The 18,475-nt window shown below is 44.5% G+C and overlaps 1 protein-coding gene across 3 annotated transcripts in view; it reads left to right on the plus strand.

Annotated features, from left to right (window-relative positions):
* Window positions 1-5,626, plus strand: part of ZCCHC7 (zinc finger CCHC-type containing 7) — a 117,010-nt gene extending 111,384 nt beyond the window's left edge. For all 3 annotated transcript variants that reach the window (XM_084305626.1, XM_084305628.1, XM_084305627.1), the window contains exons 8-10: window positions 1-7; window positions 3,652-3,769; window positions 4,216-5,626. The exon at window positions 1-7 is cut by the window's left edge and continues 89 nt beyond it. In XM_084305626.1, the coding sequence (XP_084161752.1) occupies window positions 1-7; window positions 3,652-3,769; window positions 4,216-4,664 (574 nt within the window). In that variant the 3' untranslated portion in view covers window positions 4,665-5,626. The remainder of the gene's footprint in view (window positions 8-3,651; window positions 3,770-4,215) is intronic.
* The last annotated feature ends 12,849 nt before the right edge of the window (window positions 5,627-18,475 follow it).

Below are 18,475 nucleotides of genomic sequence, written 5' to 3' on the forward strand. Positions count from 1 at the left end.
TGGATATGTAAGTCTCAGCAACCTCTACCTCAGTGTTGAGTGCATCCCTGGAGCAGAAATTCATCACTCTTCTATAGATCATGTCTGGAGAAAGGAGCTGGAAGAGTCAAGCTAATGCTATACAAAGGGATGCTCTAATGAAACATTTGTGAGTTTGTAATGTTGAAATCAGTGGAGGCCATCGTACAGTGATTTCACACATCTAATTTTAAAGACATAGAGAAAACAAAGAGTTACTATGTCAGGTTATTGATTTGTTTTTTAAAACCTAAGTCAAAATTGGACTGTTGGGAGAAAAAAATATTCATTGGAAAATGGACAGTTACAAAGCAGAGCTATATTTTTTCCTGTTTTTTCCATGGTTCATGAAGTGAAATAGTAGTGCCTTGCTGCCATGTTCTACATCATGTAAGGTACCACAATCACCACAATCAACCCAACTATGTGAATTTCCATTTTAGGAATTTTCCATTTGCCTGCTTTTGAGGGACCTTAATTTGTAGCTGAATTGAACTTAATGTCAGTCTTCTGTAAGGTACAAAACGTGGTGGAGGTGGACATTATGAGCAGTAAAAAATGGAGGTGTGCTGCATCTTATAGGATTGGTTCCTAATGTTTATCACCTTTGCTTAGCCTCCTATCATGATAAGTGTAGCTCTGTACCTGCAAATACCTGAAACCAAAATTAGTTATTTTTATGAAATAAGTCCAGCAAACACAAATATTCCAGCAAATTAGTGTTACTTCCTCTTTGAGTGATATGAGGCCATCACGTACATTATGGGTGTGTTCCAGTTCTCAGAGATGGCTTGGAAGAGCCAGGAAGTAAGCAGCTCTTGCAATCCAAGCTAGGTAAGAAATGTGTCAGCAGCGTGACATTACCTGTAAGCACTGCAAGCAATACAGGCATTACCTTGGCTATGATATGTGAATACAGATCTTCAACCTCAAGTGCAAGGTGTTTCCTTAAGACTGGCTACATATTTGGGGACCGTGTGAGACCTCTAGTCACACAAACTAGGTTGAATTCAAGACTTGAATTGATAAAACTCTTTTTTGAAGGATAAAACCTCTTTGAAGGACTGAAACCAATCCTGTTAAACGAAAACAGAACAAAACCATTACTAGTAGTATATACACTAAAATGAGCTTATATGATAACAACTGAATTGCCAGGCTTGAACAAAAAATGAGACTGATTGCTGGCAATGGGTAAGGAGTATTTCAGTAAGCTCTCAAAAAATGGCATTTGAGGAAAGCAGCAATACATGGTTACAAATAAGACTACTTAGTAAATATGTGGGAAGAGATGATAGTCATTACTTTGATGGAAAAGGTAGAAGCTGTATAAAATGAGTAAGGGCATAAAATGACTCACAGTCAACATTTTACAGCTATCAAAGTTTAAAGAAGGTAAAGTAGTATTTTTACTAGCATACAAGGAGCAGAAGTAGCCTCGGCGATGACTGAATGAAAATGAAGAAGTTGGTAATAACACAGAAAGGCAGAACCACTCACGAGATCTTTCAATATGCTCACAGAAAAACATCCATGGTGCACATTGCATTATGTAATGGTAACCAAGTATTTGCCTTCAAATCACTAAACCTTCTTTACACAAATGGCTGAAGAAATTGGACTAGTGGGTCTGTATGTTCATCTTTATGGTGACCCAGCTGAACAGGCAATGCATTTGAGATTTGTACCTCTCACTGGCTAAGAAAAGTGAGCTCAGAATCTGTCTGAATTCATGCAGTAAAGTTAAGAGGGAAAGTAAATGAATCAGCGACAGCCTATGGCATTATTCAGGCTGCAGCAAGTTTTTAAGGCAGCAGAGATAAAAAACTATACAGTACCTGCAGATGTGCCTTGCAATCACATCCTAATATGCCAATCACACATAACTTTCTCCTGCAGGTTGGTAGCAGGCTCTCCTTTCCATCCTCTGTACATTACCTCCAATGGTGAAGACTGTGCCAAAAGTATTTAGCAGTACAAAGTGTATGGCAGCAGTGGCAGCTTACTTGGAAGAGGAGGATATAGCAGCGCACAGACACTGCTGAGTTGATTTTTCAGTGAAGTGAAGTAACAAAGGAAAATACGAGTTCTGATTTTGGTGGTATACGCATTTCATTCACTAATGTCAACAAATTAACAGCATAAAAAATAATGAAAAGGCTGTATTTCTGCAGCCCAAGCAGCATCTCAAACCCTGCATTTCACAGATATCACAGAAAGAAGAATAAATCTTTGTATACTCCTGTGTAAAGCTAATCTGTGTTATCTTCAGTAACCTCCTTGGCAATGTTTAGGGATAATTTTCTTCCTTTTATTCAAGGTAGACAGCTTTGTGCCCTTCCTAAAGGCCACTCTTACGTTTAATTCACATAAAACAGGTATTGCAAGTGTCATTTCACTACTTTCCTTTCCTCTTAAATCTGAAGAGGTAAATGGAGGAACTGGGAAAGGTGAGAGAGGATGTTTCTTTGCAGCACATGCTGGGTGTCCACTGTAGCTGAGTGGTTAAAGTGTTTACAGTGAAAGATTTTCTGTCTTCTAGGGTATGTATATCTCATATGGATAGCTACTGAGAACAGCATCAGGTGATGGGTGGACTTGAACACCCTCTCCTAGGTCCCTTTCAGCCTGAATTCACAGCCTGGTAGGAGTGGAGCTTGCAGACATGGGCTCCAGCTTTGAGCTGCCTTTGCTTGTCCACACTTCTCCATGCACGTGGAGATGATACATTGCCACTTAATCTAACGGTACCTTTTTTGCAGACACCACAAAGAATAATATGATTCTTCATATAATTTCAGCCAAGCAAAGAGCAAATAGAAACTGAGAAATATGACATACATGAAATGCATTTTTGATGTATTGTGTCTCTGAAAAGGAAAGGGGAGGACGCAGGAGGACACACAGGGAAAGGGAGGGCTAGAGGTATGGTATGGTAGAAGTAGTAAACACTGGAAGGAAAGTTTATGGTGGAGACATGGTGACTGAAAGCTCCTGAAAGTTTCTTGGGAATGTCCAGACCCAGAGTTCATTAGATTTGAGCAGTGTCCAAGAAGAAGAGACATGATACTACAAAGGACGACAGATAACAAGCATAGTCATGCAGTTCTTGCTGTATGAAAAGGATGCCCCCATACTCTCCCCTGAAATGATATAAGTTTAAAAAGTTCTCCTGCAGTTAGAGGTGTTTGGCTTTCAAAGAGACAAGGAATGTGGTTGTGCTGTGAGACCAGAGGGAGCAATAAGAAGCAGTGAAAGCAGGTGGTGGTGGAACTTGGCCCAGCTATTGGCAGGATAGCCTTGTTCCCGAGATCTAACAATGCATTTCCTAATTTGCCTCCTTTTTAATTCATGTTTGCCTCCTTTTAGTCCCCTGCTTTTAAGACTGCTATATGTCTGTATAAATTGTGGTAAGACATGAGAATCCTTCCACATGCTGCAAGAGGACTACGGTTTGTCTCATGGAATGTGTCTTGTATGCAGGAAGGATTGTTGGAACTCTAAAATTATCAGTGTTTAAAGAATTGTTTGCCACATCCTCCATAGGTACAGACCAACACCTGCAGAATCCAGCCCGTTTCCTTTACCATAAAACTCAGCCACATCTACAGTGATTTAAAATGTGTTTTGCAGGAGTGCTTAGAAAAGCGGATGCATGGGAGCATGTTCCCCACTTCTCCATTCATCCACTACTATGATGACGAATGCGATATCAAGAGGAGAGCAAACAGATTAAAAAGGAAGATTGCAGGTATGGCATGTTTGGGGAGATCTGTTTGGTTTTCAGTTCTTTTAAATATTTTCTTTTGTGCTTGCTACTTTCTGAAATACTGCAGGATTATTTTTGTGATTTGGGAAAAGCTATAGGAATTTGAAAATGTAGTCTGGGGTAGTAAAAGAATTTTGACTTTATTCACCTGTCTGTCATGGAAATTTATTGTGTCAAAGTAACTAAGTGAGTGTGAGTGTTGTCAAATGGTTCAATTCTAAAAATCCACTAATATTAAAGTTGTGATAATCTAGCGGGATTAGACTGTAATTTGTTAAGATTCTTGTCTGTTGACAGAAAAAAGAAACACCATGAAAAAAATTTGTCAGAGAAAACAGGTGGCTGTACTGACTCTATACACAGAGAAAGTTCTGATGGCTCGGGCACTAGGTTTTAGCTTTTCTGAAATAAGATGATCTGTTTTACAGAACTACAAGAAGCCGGCCTTCTGCCACTACAGTCAGAGATACCATGGCAGGAAGAAAAACATGGGGGATACAGCCATAAGAAAAAGAAAAAGCCTTGTAAAGAACATGGTAAACATAACAAAGATCATGAGCATCACAGAAAGACAAGGAAGTCCCAGGCAGACAAACACAGAGCAAAGAAACAGAGAAGAGATGTTGATAGGGGCCACAAGATGGAGGAAGACTTCCCTAGGGGGTATGAAAAGCAGACATCTAAGGGCCACAAAAAACATCACAAGTCCATTTTCCAGGCACATGGCAGCAAGACAGAGTATTCCCAGGAGTTTCTGGAAGCTGCTAAAAGGAAGAAGAAAAGGAAAAAACAGAAAGATGCTGGTCCTGATATCGATGAGAATTTATTCCTCATAAAACAGAGGAGGAAAAAGTCTAAACAGAAATCCGTCTACTGATGAGGAAGTAGATGGGCAGCACTGCTGTTTACTAGCTCTGGCTCTGCCTGTTGTTTATTTTAGTCCCTCTTTAAAAAACAAATTAAAATATGTCTGAATCTGGGTGGTCATGCCCAGGTACAAGTCACACAAGAAGCATCCATCTCTGTTCCCAAAAGGGATGCTTTGTCTGTTGTAAACTGTTCACTTGTCAGGGGGGTTTAATGCTCATGTCTGGAATGACTCACTTTTCAGCAATCCCAGGGTAGGCTGTAATTTTATTTTGTTTGCTTCTAATGGGAGGGGGTGGGAAGGAGGAAGGATGCTCATGCAGGGTTTGGTAGGCTTATTTTATTTACTGGTGAGATATTGCTTTACCCGTTAGAGCAGGATCTGCTTCTCAGCAGTGCAGTCCCTCAGACCTGATGCTGCAGAGAGGCTTTCGCATTAGGGGGAGTCAGTACAGACACAGGGGGATATGGATGTTCTCCTCAGTCACTCAGTCCCCTCCAACGCACAGCTGAGTACATTCTCAGCACTCCAGTTCTGTCCCTCCTGAAAAGGTTCTGTGAACTTGTAGCCTCGCAATTTGGGACATGCCAGTCCCCACTTCACAGTGTGATGCCACAAGTCTACCACCATCAGTGCCACAGAACTGGGTGCCAAGCACAGGTGATGTCTGAGTGAGCCCATTCCCTGTCGTTGCTGACTAGTCAGCACAGCAGGAGAAAGCAGCTGAGAAAAGAGAACAGAGTTTACATTTCAAATATGTCCTTGCTCCCCTTGGTGTGAAAGTTGTTTCTGCAGAAATGAGAGCAGAGCATGAAAAGTGTATTTGATTCCAGACATAAATGTGCTAAAATTTAGTAATTTAATTTTTGTAAGACAGTTATTTTTGTACTCTGGAGTTGAACAGTTATGTTGTTAAAAGCTTTGTAACAGTAAATGTTTGATCAAATTAATAAACCAAATAAACCTTTACATGAGAGATATCCAATAAATGTTGGTTTGTTCTAGGTTGTCTTGCATTCGCAAGCAGAACTACCTAAGACGGTATCTGCTTCTCTTTCTTGATGTGGAAATATATCATCCTTGACAATAAATTTTCTGGTTTCCAATAAGATATGACCTATCCGTTACTGATGTATGACGTGTACTATACTATGACACCACTTTTGCTAATCAAGAGATAGTAACTAACAGCACATTTTCACAAACGTACATGTCATGTCTTACTGCTTACTAAGAAATGGGCCTTTGGCTACTCTTGTGTTTCAAAATTGGAAGGAATTTGTAACTTGTACAAATGCAAGGCTGTGTCTGAGGAGGAGACAGCTGAAGGGTAACTTCACTAGAAAAAAATGGGGTCAGTCTTTTTGCCAGTGCTATTTCACACTCCTTGAATTCATCAGCTTTTTTTACGGCAAGGTCCCCACCAAAAACACTAGAACTTCAATGGCTGTATCAGTTCCTCTGAGGTGTTTGGAACAGACCTAAACTTACATAATACTTGGGAAGCTAATGCCCAATTTTGCCTAAGTGCATCCTTCTTGGCAACTTAAATTTATTTTTGCTTAAATTCATCCATTACTTGATTGAAAACTTTGTTTTGTTATTTAAAAAATAAATCACATTTAGCCCTAATTTAAAAAAATAAATAAATCCACTCCTAATAAGGCTTGCCCCGAACGTTGAAACTCAACCCATCTGTTGTGTTTTACATCCCTTTTTACTTATGAGTTCACTGATGCATTTGAACAGAAGTCTCCAGCAGCCTTGAACTATAACAGCATGCAGACTGGTAGATAGGGAAGAAGAGTTGTTTTGGATTAAGTATTGAGGTCAACTCCAACTTTTCTGATGCGTCAGTTTAATGACATGGCCTGCAAAGTCATCGTGAGGTGAGTAAAAGCTCAGGAGACTGTGTCCTTACAATTCTGTCCCCTAGCACTTCTTTGGACAGAAGTGTAGGGTATTCCCACAGGAAATTCTGCAGAAGATGGATGGCTCAGACATCAGGAGTTACCACTGTCTGGGAGTATGTAATAGGCCTGTACATCAACAGTGCCCTAAGGGTGACTGTATGACTTGTCTCAGAATATTGCATATTACTGGTTGTTCTGCCTCCAGAGATAATTAGAAAACACCTAAGTATGAAAACAGAGAATAGAGAACTGCTCTTAGCTGTGGTTAGGTATATTTTAGGGAATCCCCCAGAATTATTTTCTTTACTGTTTTTGAAGCAAATATTCAGTAGTGGTTTTGGTTGGTTGGTTGGTTGGTTGGTTGGTTGGTTGATTGGTTGGTTGGTTTGGCTTGGCTTGCTTTTGGTCTAAGGTAAAAATGACTCAGTGAAATTGTGGCCTCATCATTCTATTCACTGTACAATGTTGTGTCTATGCTCTGGAGGCTTTTCAGGTCCACCATAAAGAACATCAAGAACAGGGAGTTTTCTGTTTCATTCCCACAAAACTGAAGCAGCTGTGTTTCCAACAGTGTCCAAGAGACAAAGGAAAAACTGGCAAACTGTAATAGCATCTAAGAGAGGGAGATGAGTCCTCAGTCTGTTTATGACTGGCTTTACAGATGCTGTGTTGTGTGTTGTAAAAGGAAGCAGACAGTCACTGTTAACCATGAACACCAGAGGAATGTTTCTCTGGTACTCAAATGGGTAGCATGCCCCTTGAGACATTCCCCATGGAGATCTCTGAGTCTCTGCCTCTGAATACCCTCACTCTGATATTCAGTTCCTCATTTGCTAAGAAAGCTACTAGGAAGTGCAATGTACACTTCATCCAGGCATTATGCAATGGCCTATTGTGCTGATGTGTTAGCAGTGTCAGGTGACTGGCAATGGAACGATTTTACGTGTTAAAAACACTCAACACTTTTATACTCAAAGTATAAAAGTATAAAAATATTAATACTGACATGCTAGTAATGAAGGCTGCTATACACATTATTTTTTTTCTTTGTATATTTATGTTTAAATATTTTGTAATTTAATTAATTAAGAAGAGAAGAGCAACTGATGTCATCTACCTGGAGTTGTGCAAAGCATTTGATGCTGTCCCACTCAACATCCTTCTCTGTAAATTGTAGAGACATGAATGGACGAGTCAGTGGATAAGGAATTGTCTGGATGCACCTCTCAGAGAGTTGCAGTCAGCACGTCAATGTCCAAATTGAGACCACCAACAAGTGGTGTTCCTCAGGGGCTAATACCAGGACCAGTATTATTTAACATCTTTGTCAGTGACGTGGACAGTGGAACTGAGTGCACCCTCACCAAGTTTGCCAAAACCAGCAAGCTCTGTGTTGTGGCTGACATGCTGTCAGGAAGGGGAGGATGCCTGGGCAGGCCTGAGAGGTGGGCCTGTGAGAACCTCATGAGGCTCAACAAGGCCACGTGCAAGGCCCTGCATCTGGGCTGGGGCAATCCCAAGCACAGATACAGGCTGGGCAGAGAATGGACTGAGAGCAGCCCTGAGGAGAAGGCCCTGGGGGTGCTGGTTGATGAGAACCTCACCATGAACCAGCCATGTGTGCTTGCAGCCCAGAAAGCCACCCGTACCCTGGGCTGCACCAACAGCAGCGTGGGCAGCAGGGTGAGGGAGTGGATTGTCCCCCTCTGCTCTGCTCTCGTGAGACCCCACCTGGAGCCCTGTGCTCAGCTCTGGGGCCCCCAGCAAAAAGATACGGAAGGGAGTCCAGAGGAGGCCACAGAGATAATGAAGGGCTGGAGCACCTCTCCTATGAAGACAGGCTGAGGGACTTGGGGTTGTTCATCCTAGAGAAGAGAAGGCTCTGGGGAGACCTTGTAACAACTTTCCAATACCTAAAGGGGGCTTCAGGAAGGCTGGGGAGTGACTCTTTGTCAGGGACTGTAGGGATAGGACAAGGGTTAAGGGCTTGAAACTAAAAGAGGGTGGGTTTTGATTAGGTATTAGGAAGAACTTCTCTACTCTGAGGGGGTGAGGCCCAGGCCCAGGCTGCCCAGAGGAGCTGTGGCTGCCCCATCCCTGACAGTGCCCAAGGCCAGGCTGGATGGGGCTGGGGACAGCCTGGACTGGGGGGAGGTGTCCTTGCCCATGGCAGGGGGGTTGGAATTAGAGGACCTTTAAGGTCCATTCCAAACCTAACCAAGCTATTCTATGATTCTATGATAATGGAATAGTTATAATTTATATATACAGTATACACTGATACACAGTATCATGGACAGCAGTGTGTTTAAGAGATATACATGTACATGTAGATGTCTTCAGGTTGCCAGTGTGCAATTTAAGGTGGTATTCTCATGTGAAATGACTGAGTGTTCTGTAACTCTTCCCTCTAAAATGAAGGTGTGTGGCTACTGTAACTGGAGTTGAATCAGCCAGGAGTCCATGCTGAGTTGTTTCTATGAGGTTAATTGACCTCAGCCAACTCTGTTTTATCTTGGGACTCCTTCATGGATTTTTTTCAAAGTCATGTATGTACTATTGAGCCTGAAATGTTTTGGGGAGCTAAGGGTGAAATGTTTAAGCAAAGTTGGTAACTTATGCAAGTGCTTGGGTGAATCCACAGAAGCCTGGCAGTAGACTGTGTCCTCTGTGGCAGTGAATATTGCAAGCATCAAATCACGTGTTTGTGTGGGGAGCATTTCCGGCTTTCTCTCTGACTACAGCAGCTGCCCTGTCCTGCGGATGTCTAGCCTGGCTTTTGCTGTGGTAGATGTCTGTTGTGTGCAGTTGCAAGACAGTGAGTTAAAGCACAGAGAATGTAGGATATTTGGGACCATGGGAAGAGAAAAAGGTGAAACAGCAAAATTTGGAAACATATGGGAGCTGGATGAAAAAACTCCCTGTAGCAACAATGCAGATTGAAGGCCAGGAACTGACTGGGAAGAGAGGCTGCAGTGAAGCTCCCAAGCTGAACATGAGACAGAAAAGCTGTAGTAAAAGAAACCAGACAATACAGCAGTGTATACAAAGTGGAGTATTAACCAAAATTCCATTTTGGTCATGGCAGGTTAAGATACCAGCCCAAGGACTGACTTCTGTCAGGCATGGCACTTCAAGACAGAGCAAACTTGCTGCATAGTGGTTAGAATCAAAGGGTCTAGATAATGCAGCTAGCATAAAAAGACTGAAATGGGTGAGGCACTTTTATTTATTTTTTCGCTAGAAAAAAAGAGGTGTGTAAATGACATACAAAGGAAGACAGCCTTTCTTAACATGGGTGAGTAGGACAACAATACACAGTCTTAACATACAGTGAGAAAGGTGTAGATAAGACACTAAGAAAAAATACCTTAAAATGGTAAATAAAGGTAGCAGAGAACTGCAGAGGATTGTCTGAGTTGGGCATGAGACCAGCAAGACCCCATGGGGTTTTGAAGTAGGAGCTGAACAAACATGCATGTAAGCTGGAGAAGACAGATCACTGAGGAAGCAGATGAGTGGAGGGACTGCTGAGAACCCTTTCTTCAGTAATCTCTGTGAGCAGATTGATCCTGCAGCAGTGTCCTGCTCTGCTGCTGGGCAGAGTGGGGTCAGACATGTCCATGGCCAGACACTGCTGGAATTAACAGTAGTAGAACCAAGACAGTTTACATCCCACCAGGTGCATTGGACTGTCATGTCTGCAATGACTGGTCTCCAACCTAGGTTAGCACTGGGGTGCCTCAAACTCATTTCCTTACATATCATAACCAGTGTATTGAGCTCCAGCTTTGAAACCTTCCCTCACACTGAGCACTGGAGCCTTATTACATGTGGAAGAATGTAATAAGAAGGATTTGTCTCCTGCTAGCCAGCAGGACTGTAGCAGGAACCATGCTTCCCAGGAGAGGGATGAGTTGGATGCTGTATACACCCAGCTATGAGTGACTCTGTTCCCCACTCCCAGTCAATAAACTCTATGTGGACAGGGAAGGAAATCATCTTTGCTTACCTGCTGGAGAACCCATACCATGTGCCTGGTCTATGTGCTCGGCTTTTCGTGGCCATGCTGCAGGGCTCCACTCACAGGTCTCTTCCTTGTGCTACTTGAAACAAAATAGTTTGCATTCAGCACCAGCAGGCTGTCACTGGTAATCCATGCCTCCCATAAGTATCAGTAGGTTTTCTGTCAAACAACAAATTAATTTTACAGAACTTAGTGCAAAAATAATAAAGTTGAAAATGTTTTTGGATTAGATGAAAAGGACACAATAAGGAACATGACAAAAAGGGTTGATGTATTTTCTACCACCAAAATATTGCTACATTAGGGACTAGTGAAAGGAAAGCACAGTATTAAAATCCTGTTCTGTACCAGGTGACTTGAAGATTGGGCTACTTTCATCAAGCTCCATGTTAACCTATTAAACTAAAATGTACTTCAGCCTGTCATTCCTCCCACCTGCTATTTTTCCCCTCCTTAAAGGAACTGTCACTCTTTACTCCAGAGATGCCTGGGAGTGAAAAACATACTTATCCCTGGAGAGGATAGTGTATCAAGGTCACAGTTGATGTGCACTGGTAAAGCAGCATAAGGAAGCCTACATTGCGTGAATAAATAAATGGCAGTTGCTCAGCCCAGACTGTGTGGAGGAGACAAGATGGATGGATCAAAAGGTCAGAGTCTTGTTCAGTAATGGGGGCAGTTGTCCCAGGAGTGAAGAGGGGAGAAGAGAGTATTTGGTGTATCATTTGTTGCAGTCACTGCACAGCAACGTTGAAGAAGGAAGAACTACTGTGATTTGAGGTGCACATCTCCACAGGATACTTGTGAGCATTAGAAAGTAATTAAATGTGTCTTTGTAACAAAGTCAAATGGAAGGTTGGCTTCTCTTTCAATCTTTTTCCCTAAAGTCTGCTTAAAAAATGTTGTGTGGGTACGTATATTTATTTATATATTTATATGTGTGCATAAAAGCATGAGCTATTGTAGAATCTGCTGGGAAGGTCATTTAACCAGGCAAGTCTGAGCTGCACTGTGACACTCAGCTGCTGGGAGCAATAACCAGCATTCCAGATGACAAAAACAACCCCATGTGCCCGCACACCACTGGTGATGCCTGGGGTATTGTAGCTGCATCCCTGCCTGGTGCTCTCACGCACAGCCCCAAAGTCTGAACGTAAAGGCTGAAAGGTGACCCGCTCTGATGTCCCAGTGTCATGTGTGTTGCCAGCCAGGTCATCAGGGAAGCACCAGGCATGAGCAGCCTCCTTCTGGAAGCAGTGCTAAAATTTGAAGAACTACACTGCTGAAGTGCAGAGTCACATCATGGCTGTGCTACCTCCTCCAGGCTGGCACTGTTCTGCCAGCATCGTCACTGAGTAAATCGCAGTAGTCTTGGCCCTGTCTTCTCCAGAGCAACATCACATTCACTAAGTCATAGAATCATGGAGCAGTTCGGGTTGGAAGAGACCTTACAGACCACCCAGTTCCAGCCCTCGCCATGGGCAGCGATGCCTGCTGCTAGACCAGGCTGCCCCCAGCCCCATCCAGCCTGACCTTGGGCACTGCCAGGGATGGGGCAGCCACAGCTCCTCTGGGCAGCCTGGGCCTGGGCCTCACCACACTCAGAGGGAAAAATTTCTTCTGAATATCTAATCTAAATCTTTCTGTTTTTCAGTTTAAAATCATTGCTCCTTGTCCCATCGTTATAGGCCCCCCTCCATCTTTGCTGTAAGACTTCTTCCTATGTTGAAAGGTTTGTAATGACATCTCCCCAGAGCCTTCTCTTCTCCAGGCTGAACAACTCCAGCTCTCTCAGCCTGTCTTTTTAGGAAAGATGCTCCAGCCCTTCTTCATCTCTGTGGTCCTCCTCAAGACTCTCTCTAACAGGTCCATGTCCTGATGGTGTTGGGGGCCCCAGAGCTGAGTGCAGGGCTCCAGGTGGGACCTCATGAGTGCAGAGCATGGGGGGACAATCCCCTCCCTTGCCCTGCTGGCCACACTGCTGTCAGTGCAGCCCAGGGTACAGGCGGCTTTTTGGGCTGCAAGCTCACGTTGCCTGTTCATACCTGATTTTGCAGTATTGCTAAGTCATTCTCTGCTGGACTGTTCTCCATCAGTTCACCATCCAGTGAGACTGTTTGCCCCTGGGAGGTCCCTGCATCAAAGCTTTGACTCTTGAGGTACTTGCAGCATCAGGGTATCACAGCAAGGAGATGTGTCCCAGCCCTGCCCAGGCAGAGACTGAAGTGTGGACCGGTGGGACTGAATGTCATGATGTTGCCCAGATGGATGCTGAGGAAGAATGCTGGCCCCCTCCCAGGCTGGTGGGATGAGAAGGGAGGGATTATCTCCCTCTTTTATTGGTGCAGAGCCAAAGCCTGGACAGATGCTTGCGCCCAAGGCCTGTCTGCACAGCCAGGAGCCAAGAGCAGACATGGCCCCAGCCTCTGTTAATACCATCACACAGGCAAGAGCTACACCTCTGGCTCTGAAGACTTGGCTGAGCATGCAGAGCTTTCAGTTCTCCATCTCAGCCAAGAAGTAGTATTTTTCTGCGAGTGATTTGCATAGCATTATGGGGCTTTGCTGTGCCTTGCAATGGAGCTCACTGGCTTTGGTCTTCTTCATTAAACATAGCTCAGAGGACAATGGTGCCTCCCCGCTCTAGAAACCCTAAGACCTATTTGTCTGACTAACACTTCATTTTGTTTTCAGACTAGCCAAAAAAGAAATGAAAAAGGGCTATTTCCCACCAGAGCACAGTAGGACAGGTAAAAGCCATGCTGTTTGAGGACTATTTTCTCACTGTGGCACAAGAAGTGGATCTGCTGCACTGGTTTGGTCCTTCCAAGGCCTACATGCTTAATCCCCCCCTCAGAGGCAGCAGAGTTGGGGTCTGGGTCACCTGGACAAGCCATTGAGCTGATCCCAATAAGCAGTGGGTATAATTGCATGGTGGTGCTGCAGAGAGCAGGTCAAAAATGACTGATTTCACATCCTATCATGTTGCTTCCTCAGCTGCTCTGGACTAAACCCATGACAAACAAGCAAAGTCCTGCCCATGTCCACCTGGCTAGTTTTTGCCCTGAGATCCAACCACAGCAAAAATCAATCCAAAATTCAGTTATCATGAGTCAGGGGACTGGGAGGCCTCAACACATCAGGTTTAACCAGCCCGATCAGCAATAAAGAGTGCTACCACACTGCCCTGTTTCAGAGGCACCTTTTAGACAGGAACACATATTTCTGCCAGCAAGTCAGCAACAATACACCAGAGGCTGTCCCTCTCCCAGAGTTAAATCTGCATTACCTGTAAAGAGATTTTCATCTTCCTCACCCATTCCTTGCAGATGATCTTCCAAACACCCTCACCTGCCTCTCTTGCTACATGTACTGCAGTGAGGGTGCAAAGAGCATGATCCAAAGCCAGCAAAGGGACTGTTCCTGATTTTGAAGGGGTTGAGTTTAGCTCACACTGTGTGCGTCTGCTTGGAAGATTATTTGAGGAGTGAATCGAAATGATAATCCAAATTAAAGATTGTCCCCTCTGTTGCTTCAGTGCAAGCATCACCCAACGTTACGGAGGACAGTCAGTTGCTTTATGGATCTTTGGCAGAATGAGGGCAGGCCATGGGTTTGTGGTTATTATTACCATTATTATTGTTATTGTTATTTTGCTTGTTATTAACAATATTAACAATAACAATAATAATAATAATCAGCATATTTTATTATCTACAATTTCCAGCACCTAGCATAGCTTATAGCTGCACAGAATTTCTAGAACTACAGTAGAATTACTAGTTACACAGGCTTTTCAGTCTCCTGGACCCCTGCAGGTTGGGTCAAAATCTTATCAACTGATGCAAGATACAACCATAACCTAGACTCGGGCTTTAGATAAAAGAAAAGGTGTCACTCAGTCACTGCTCGGAGGAGGGAGACAACAGCAGAGGTGCCCCTGTCCACCAGGGGACCACAGGTTTTGCCATCCAGCAGCAGCTCCAGTCTAAGACCCCCTTAGGGCTGGTAGCTGCCTGCTTCTATAGACAGCGCTCCTGGTGCCGTTATGCTTCCCACTCCCAGGACCAGCGTCACCATCTCCTGGCAACCCCGCATGTGGGCCTTGGCACCACTGGTGGGCCCAAGCACCCTGTCAGTGTGTGCTCCCCATACCTCCTGTTGGCTCAGGACCTGCATCTTGATAATGCTAATGCCCTTTGTCACCCTGACAGGGGGCATCCCCACAGCCTAAAGCCAGAGAGGGGGAGAGAGAAGGGGGCAGGGGTGTACGTTAACAGCCTGCTTTCACATTATGGATGTTTGCTTTATTGCCAGGCATGCTAACCACATGGCTGGTGTCAGGAGCAGGGTTACTGGTGATGCAAGCCTTCTCAGGTGTCCTCTGGGTGGGAACCTCTCTGTTCAGGAGCTATTAAACAAAATACCACACTTCAAGCTAACAAACGAGTGAGGGAAGCTGCCCACATTGATGAGGCTACTCAATGAATTGCTGCTACCATTGTAATTGGATGCAGTTTCTAAAGCAATGCTAAAGCAAGAGGACTAACATCATCATGAAAGCCTGTCTCCAGCACTGTGACTTCCTAATCACTAGGTGCTCTAAAAATTCATTTTTATCATGTTCTTTAGGGCTTAGGAAGAACATAAGCTCTAAGAAACCCACTGTACGAGAAATTCAGTACATGCTGAAGCAGGCCAAGCAAAGCTTTTATCCTTCCCGTCCTCTTTGCTTGCATGTTAAGAGGTTTCTATTGAACTCCTGGTGGATTTTCTATGCACTATGGTTTTTCATTTTGTCTTACAATTTTTCCTTTAATGATTTACTTTCAACAAAAGAACAAAGTCAACATCAAGCTATAAAATAATAGCAGTATATTTTTAAAAACACATCCACACGTTCTGCACTTTTAAAATTTTAAAAATATGTTTGAAAGGCAAAGGTGTCACTACCTAAACTGCATGCTGTGTGACGATTACACCCCTCCTCAGCACTGTTGGAGTGCTGACTTGATACCTAAAAAGTCCTACTTCTTTGTCTTTCACATGGATGAGGAAAAGCCACAGGAAGTCAGATTAATGCTTAACCTGTGAGTGCCCTGACAGGTAAATGTACTCACAGCAGTGCGGGTGCCTGAGGAACTTCCAGAGGAGTGCCAGTGCTGCTCCATCCACAATCTCTACAGAAGACTGAACCAAGAAGACAAAGGCTAGTGGCTGCACATCACCTCTACTTGTGTCCTCTGGCATGGATGAAGACGTCCTGGAGAGGGAAAGAAAGACTCATTGCATGGGCATAGTGTCCCCAAGCCCCTTGCCGTAACAGGAATTCACCATCTGCAGCTTGCACAGCTCACCAAACAGGTTGCCTCTCCCTCAGCAGTGCTTCCCAGGTAGGAGAACCACTGCAGCAGTGGGAAAACCAGCAGCCACCCAGGTGGCACAAAAAGCCCCACAGCCAGCTGGAGGGGTAACCTTGGCAAAGCAGAAACCTGCTTAGTCCATCTCACAGAGACCATGGCACAGCTGTGCATCCCCCCTGGCTTCCAGCTGGGTGTGCTGGGGACACAGGCGGTGCCAACTGAGAGCATGCGGTCCCCTGGCTCTGCACCGCCACCCAGCTGGCCTGGGTTTTGTCTCTGGGCTCCACGTAATGCTTGGCTGTGTTCACTGGTAGAGAAGCAGACTTTCAGATAGTTACAACTGGCTGGGGCACTGTGAGGCACAACAGCCAGTAATTGCACTTTTTTGCATTGCAAAATGATTATTAGCACCTCAGTTCATTATCAAAGCAAATTTAATTTTTCAATGTAAAGGAAGCAGTTGTATTAATAAAGGAAACACTGTTTATATAGCCAGAAAAAAATTAATTCATGACAAATGTAAGGAAAATTAATAGTCTTTAACCAGGACAATATTTGACTGTGTCTAATTGTGCTTTGCCAGTTAAAGTACACTATCATCTTTACAAAGTCCTGACAGAGATTCTTGCAGAAGCATTTTACAGTTCTGATGAAACCGCATTTAAACATTTTTTTTTTAATTAACCTTGTACCAGTCTGGTCAAATCATATAAAAAATGTTGTGGAAACTCAGAATTCTCTAGTGTATTTGTGCATTGGCAGAGGCATTGTGTACATTCAGGGAGGTCTTGTCTAATCCAAACCTGTTCAGGCAGAAAAAGAGAAAAGGGAGAGGAGAAAACAACAAGGGCAGAATGGCCATGAAGAGCTCATGGGTGTAAGTCCACAGTGGCAGAACCCTAGTTCTTAAAGAAGAGGCATACATGTGAGAAGGAGGAGGGTAAATCAGAACGGGAGGTTGCCAGCATAGGGGGTTGTTCTGCATTTCTCTTTGAATGGGAAGCCAAAGAACTGAGGTGAGCTGTGGTCCCTGTGGGTTCTGATGGCCCCAGACAGCAGGAGTCCCTGCACCTCTCTGTGGGCTCCTGCTGGCCCTGCTGTCTTCCCACTAAGCAGAGATGGACAGCAACACCACATCATCACAAAAGCCCAAGGGCTCCTCACCAGGCATGTGCCCAAGCACATTCAGTCAGGGCAGAACAAGTACCCAGGTGATTTCAGCAGGCAAGGATCCTCTGGCAGATCTTAGCCTCCTTAGTCTGACCTCGGCGCATGGCACCTACAGACAGGGGTGGCAGCAGAGACCCCAGAAGTGGAGGATTCAGCAGGCACTGCGGGGATCGAGGTAGGGTGGAATCTCACAGACACATACATGTACATGCAGGGATCGATGGTTGTCCCCAGAAATTCTCTGGCAAGCACATGCTGACACATGACATTTTGAATGATAGGCTGCTTTCATGTAGGAAGAATGGGTTCAGAAGAAGATGCACAAACACAAACAAGGTTTCACATGCTGTCTTGGGTCAGAACAAGTGACAGCATGTATCTGCCTGGTTCTGTGAAGATTTCCACCGCCCCAGCTGAGGACCAGACTCTCTATGGCACCAGCTGTCCTCATCTCTTGGACATCTTTTGGGCAGATACAATGCCCAAGAGCAGAAGGACAGCTGCATCCTTCATGTGCAGAAATCCCAGGTTCAGACCCCCAAGGACAGGGTATCGGTTCATTAATACGTTCCCTGTCATGCTTGAGAGCAGGTCTGTCGGAGAAGCCAGTTACAATGCTCCCACTGGTCTCACTGGGTCTGTGTAGGTACTATGGCATTCTCCAACACTTTTCCACCAAATTACTTATATATCAGACCTTAGGGTGCCCAGTGTGTTTACAGTGACATGGAACTCTGAGCCAGCCCTGGGCCATACTTGCATTTCTACCTCTGTATTGTCTGCTGGCTGCCACTGCTGCCCAGTGCCTGAGCAGGACACCACTTGCCTGGGTCTTCCTGGTGATGTGTTGATGCTGCCCATGCAGGGAAGACTCTAAGGCCTGCAAAGAGGAGCTCTAAAGCTGTACTCCATGCCACTCCTGATGAAAGCTCTGGGAAGTCAGGACGGACCCGTCACTTTCCTTGTGGGATGAGGATGGTACAGAGAGAATACCTGCCCCCTGTGCTCTACCCTCAGCCCCACAGACAGTCCTAGCCTCCCACCTTGCCACCATGCAGCTTGGCTCAGCTCTCCTCAGGACAGCTTGGAAACACGCCATCTTTTCAACTCAGCCTGCCAACTTGAAGCCAATTTGCATTGGATAATTATTTTCAATTAAGTGATAACAATCCTGTTCTGAACAGAAATAATCTTGTCCAAAGGCCAAACAGTTTATCCTGTCTCGGAGATGAGGCTGCAGCTTTGTGAAGGTGCACGTCAGTGTCAGTGCCGTTATCGTCTCTGCTGTGCTGAAGGGTACAGCCCCATGCTCAGGGAGGGCTGCACAAAACCCCATGCGCTAATTCA

This window comes from Netta rufina (genome assembly GCF_964035555.1).
Source record: "Netta rufina genome assembly, chromosome: Z".
NCBI lineage: Eukaryota > Metazoa > Chordata > Aves > Anseriformes > Anatidae > Netta > Netta rufina.